The sequence below is a fragment of the Macaca thibetana genome, chromosome 6 (assembly GCF_024542745.1).
Source record: "Macaca thibetana thibetana isolate TM-01 chromosome 6, ASM2454274v1, whole genome shotgun sequence".
Lineage (NCBI taxonomy): Eukaryota > Metazoa > Chordata > Mammalia > Primates > Cercopithecidae > Macaca > Macaca thibetana.
Genome location: NC_065583.1, coordinates 98,555,467 through 98,560,498, shown reverse-complemented (window position 1 = coordinate 98,560,498; position 5,032 = coordinate 98,555,467). Strand labels below are relative to the sequence as shown.

Below are 5,032 nucleotides of genomic sequence, written 5' to 3'. Positions count from 1 at the left end.
GGCACATTCAAAAAGCCTTAAAAACTGGTTTTCCAAGTAATGTATGGTAGATGGGTTCCTGGAAAACAAAACTGAGAGCAAATAACCATTTGATTCAGCAACCTCATTGTCAGTACACATCCCATCCACAGTGCTGTCAGAAAAGAACAAGTCGAGTTTTTGTTTTTTCAAACTTCAATGATTTACATTATGAAAATGAAAAATTGAAGATATATGCAGAAACTTTGGGGAAGGGGATTAGTATAATTATAAGTTGTTTAAAATTTACCAAGCACTATGAAGTCCTTCTGTTTTACCTTTACAGTAAAATTGAAGAAAACCAAGCATATATTGTTTTTCCTGTTAAGCTGATAATATTTAAATTGATAAACATGGTATGTTATAGTTACTTTTATAGTGCTAACATGTACTAGAACCTAGAACTTCTGTACCTTAGATCTGGGCACATTTTAAAAAAATTATTTCATGCTGTTTTTCTACAAGTGACTGAAAATCCAACAAGCTATGTCCCTATATAGCTGGTATTTGGGACCTAGAGTTTAACTGCAATCAAACCTAGAAAAATACACGTATGTGAAATGCTAGGACTTAAAAACAAAGATATTAACATTGCACTTGGAACATCAGTGTGGTAAAGAATCCCATAGATCTGCACCTCATTACTTTGATGGAATATTTTTATTAATGGATTTTTCTAATTGACTTTGTAAATAATTTTATTTTCTACTTTTTCAATTGTTTTACATGTAACCTTCTCCATAACCATTCCATTCCAAGCAATTCTATGGTTATAAAAATAGGTTCTTTATTCATTCAAGTACAGAAAAAGAATCAAATTGTCTAATGCATATTCTGCATTAGTAAGATTTATTTCCTTTTTTTGAGGGGAGAATGAAAGACATTGTTTAAAATATACTCTTAAATCTTACAAGTGAGAAAATTGAAGTGGAATGTTTCCCTTTCTTAAAATGGAGCGTTCTTTCTTTTCCTTCTTTTCTTTTTTTTTTTTTTTTTTTTTTTTTGATATGGAGTCTTGCTCTGTGGCCAGGCTGGAAGGCAATGGCACAAACTCGGCTCACTGTAACTTCCGATTCCGTGGTTCAAGTGATTCTCCCTGCTTCAGCCTCCCGAGTAGTTGGGATTCCAGACAAGTGCCACCATGCCCAGCTAATTTTTGTATTTTTAGTAGAGATGGGGTTTCACCATGTTGGCCAGGATAGTCTTAATCTCCTGACCTGGTGATCTGCCTGCTTTGGCCTCCCAAAATGCTGGGATTACAGGCATGAGCTACTGTGCCTGGCGAAAATGGAGCTTTCTAAGTTTCATGGTGGCACAGCCCTTTGGCTATCCTGCCAAGATCAGTCCTAAAGTCTTATTCCAGTACTAAATTATCAAGTTTCCCAAAATGACCATGAATCCTGGAACATTTTTCCTTTTTCTTATTCCCTCCCTAATTAGTAGATAGTTAATCCTGTTGCTTTATGTAGGATTAGCAATAATAACAGCAACAATAATAGATGTCTGTCATTATTACAATTCATTATTTCCATGGAAAAGCAGAATACTTGAGAAAATCACAAAATAGTCATAATGTATACTATCGTTTTGTACTTTATAATATATGCAGTTTGGCTTACTCCTCAAAAACAATTACATAGACAGTGAATATTTTATTCTTCCAATGCTAATGAAATAGAAATAGGGGCTCGGAGAAGGTCAATAAGATATGCAAGGTTACTGTATTAGTCCGTTTTCACACTGCTCATAAAGACATACTCAAGACTGGGCAATTTACAAAAGAAAGGAGTTTATTGGACTTACAGTTCCACGTGGCTGGGGAGGCCTCACAATCATGGCAGAAGGTGAAAGGCACCTCTCATATGGTGGCAGACGAGGAGAGAGCTTGTGCGGGGAAACTCCCCCTTACAGTAACCATCAGATCTCGTGAGACTTACTCACTATCACGAGAACAACATGGGAAAGACCTTCCCCCATGATTCAACTACCTCCAACCGGGTTCCTCCCACAACATATGGGAATTATTTGGGTGGGGACACAGTCAAACCATCTCATTTACATTGTCAGTAAATGGCAGAGTTAGATTAAAAATCTAGGCATCCCCTTTTTTTTGTCCGACATCTTAGCAAGGCTGCGGTGTACTCTGCTGCTCTCAGAGCTTGGCAATGCCGCCCAAGGACTACAAGAAGAAGAAAGACGCTGGAAAGTCGGCCAAGAAAGACAAAGACCCGGTGAACAAATCCAGAGGCAAGGCCAAAAAGAAGAAGTGGTCCAAAGGCAAAGTTCAGGACAAGTTCAATAACTTAGTCTTGTTTGACAAAGCCACCTATGACAAACTCTGTAAGGAAGTTCCCAACTATAAACTTATAATCCCAGCTGTGGTCTCTGAGAGACTGAAGATTCGAGGCTCCCTGGCCAGGGCAGCCCTTCAGGAGCTCCTTAGTAAAGGACGTATCAAACTGGTTTCAAAGCACAGAGCTCAAGTAATTTACACCAGAAATACCAAGGGCGGAGATGCTCCAGCTGCTGGTGAAGATGCATGAATAGGTCCAACCAACTGAACATTTGGAAAAATAAAACTTTATTAAATTTAAAAAAAAAATCTAGGCGTCTGTGCTCTGCTGCTGATTTGCAGGGGGTTCACGCTCTCAAGTTCCCTAATTCTGAAGCTACATTCACTTTGAAAAGACAGGTGAGTCAAGTGTGGACCAATCTGAAATTCAGAAGCTCTGAATTCTTCTGAGTACTCCCAACCTGATTTAGTATTCTAAGGTGATATGACATCATAGTTAAGGGCATGGACCCCAGAGGCATGCAGACCTTGTTTTGCATCCCTAATTCCTCCACTTGCTAGCTCAATGAGCTTGAGCAAGGTGGTTTCAGTCTTAGTTTTCTTCTCTGTAAATGGAGACTTTCATGAAACTTAAATGAGATAACAAATGTAAAATTCTTGGCCACAATAAGTGTTACATTAATCGTTGCTACTAGTATTTTACTTTATGTTGATTTCTCTTCTCCCACTAACACTCTGCAACTGTTAATATGTGTATAAAAGTTTCTTAGAGGAAAGAAAATGAAAACACATACAGGTTTCATCACACACAAAAAACTGAACACACATGGAGACTTTTTCCCCCAGGGATTTACATTCTACCTCTTGGAATTACTGCAAAGTCCCTTGAATCCAAATGTAACATAGCATTTCTTATGAATAAATAATACATCTTGCTTAGCCATGTGACTCCATTTTTTAATCTCTAGGTTTTTGCTCTAATAATAAATAAATTTAAAGCTTTACTAAAAAGCTGTACTGAATTCCATTATGAATTTTCTTGCTCAACAAATAGTTTAAATAGCATTATAATTATAGATGGGGTAGGAAGGCATTGCTTTGTGAAAATATTTAACATTATTCCAAAGGGATGGAAATCAATGTTCTAGGGCATTTTAGCTTTCAAACTTTAATCAACATGAATTTATAAGATTTTTTAAAATTATATAGTCTTACATTGATTCAAAGAGGTTAGAGGATTCCTTTTATTTGTGGTTAGATCCATTTCCTTGAATGTATGCCAAAACTAAATTATGATCATATTTGATTAATCATAGTTAACAATAAATACTTTGTTTTTTCCTTGGCTCCTTTTGATTTTATCATCTCCCCTATTTAGGGTTAAAATACAGTAGCAACAAATGTAAATGTGAGAAACTTGATCCTAATTCTAAGTGATTCATTCAAAGATACCCCAAACTTTTAATACATATTTTAGATGGCGATGACTTCATTAACACACTTGTGTGTATAAATTCAGAATATTTCTGTATCTTTTAGCATGTTCTCAGTCACATGTAATAGAAAACTCAAAGTGGCTTAAATATTAAGGACATTGTTGGCTTGCATTGCTGAAAATTCAGAGATAAGATGGGCTTCAGGGAGGTATTAATCCAATGGTTCTGGCTGGGCTCCCCTACCGTTCTCTCAGCTCTGCTATATTCCACATATAATATGGTCCGTGGGATGGAACAGGATAGCTTCAGAATATACAAGTTCTACAACCAAAACTTACCACAGTCAAGAGAAGAAAATAAACTACCTTTCAGTACTCTTTCATAACAGAGAAAAAACTTCTTTCTGATTTGTCCAGTAACTCCCCTCTTCTTTAAATACTTTTGGTTAAAATTGGGTTGCATGTCCACTTGTGTACCAATACTTGATTCAGTGGGGCAGTGGAATCACAAAGGTTGGTTTCCCCTGAGGTCCTTGGCTATATGAGAAAAGGGTGAGGAAAGAAACAAAATTGGGGTTCCTTGTAAATGAAAAGAAAAGAACACATACTACTTTATAGGCAACCATCAGCATTCTCTATCTCTTTCCATATCTACCCATTCGTTTTTCTGAGGGGTATTAACTAAGTTAATCAAGTTTCTGAAACAGAAATACCCATTTTGACATGCCCTTGGAAGAAAAGTGCAAATGTTTTAAATATTAAATAAATTGGCTTGAGGTAAGAAATTTTTATACTGCTGGCAACAGACCACATCGCAAGTCATGGACGAGATTAAATTTTAAGTTTAATGGCTGGGATAAGTACAAGTATAGGAAAACAGGTCTCTGAAAATATGTTTTATGCACATATAATGGTACATATCACCCCTTAAAAACGTAAACCAGAAGATTTCATACAAACTAATATGAGAAAAGAAAAATGAGGTTTCTTATGAAAAACACACTGCTTTGGGATTAGGCATGCAGGTGTGATCCAGTATTAAGATTCCTATAATGCCAGTTACTACTATAATCCACAGACAAATAAAAAAGTGATCTGTCCAAAACCTAGTAACAAAACTTCTCTGGAAATGAGATTTTACTTACAAGAAGATTTACACACTACTGGTAATGTTTACTGTAATTTTACAAAATGCAAAATGAGGGATTTTCAGAGCTCTAATAAAACCAAAAGGAAAATATTGACTTTCTGGAAATGATGTTTTGGAAATTAGTGACTGTATCAAA

General features: G+C 36.1%; 1 protein-coding gene across 1 annotated transcript; it reads left to right on the top strand.

The window, feature by feature from the left end:
- Window positions 1-2,019: 2,019 nt before the first annotated feature.
- LOC126957392 (40S ribosomal protein S25-like) lies at window positions 2,020-2,620 on the top strand. The gene has a single exon (XM_050795169.1). The coding sequence runs from the start codon at window positions 2,184-2,186 to the stop codon at window positions 2,559-2,561; it is 378 nt and encodes a 125-aa protein (XP_050651126.1). The 5' UTR covers window positions 2,020-2,183; the 3' UTR covers window positions 2,562-2,620.
- The last annotated feature ends 2,412 nt before the right edge of the window (window positions 2,621-5,032 follow it).

Coding starts and splice junctions, on each gene's coding strand:
- LOC126957392 (XM_050795169.1), top strand. CDS start 2,184: ATGCCGCCCAAGGACTACAAGAAGAAGAAAGACGCTGGAAAGTCGGCC.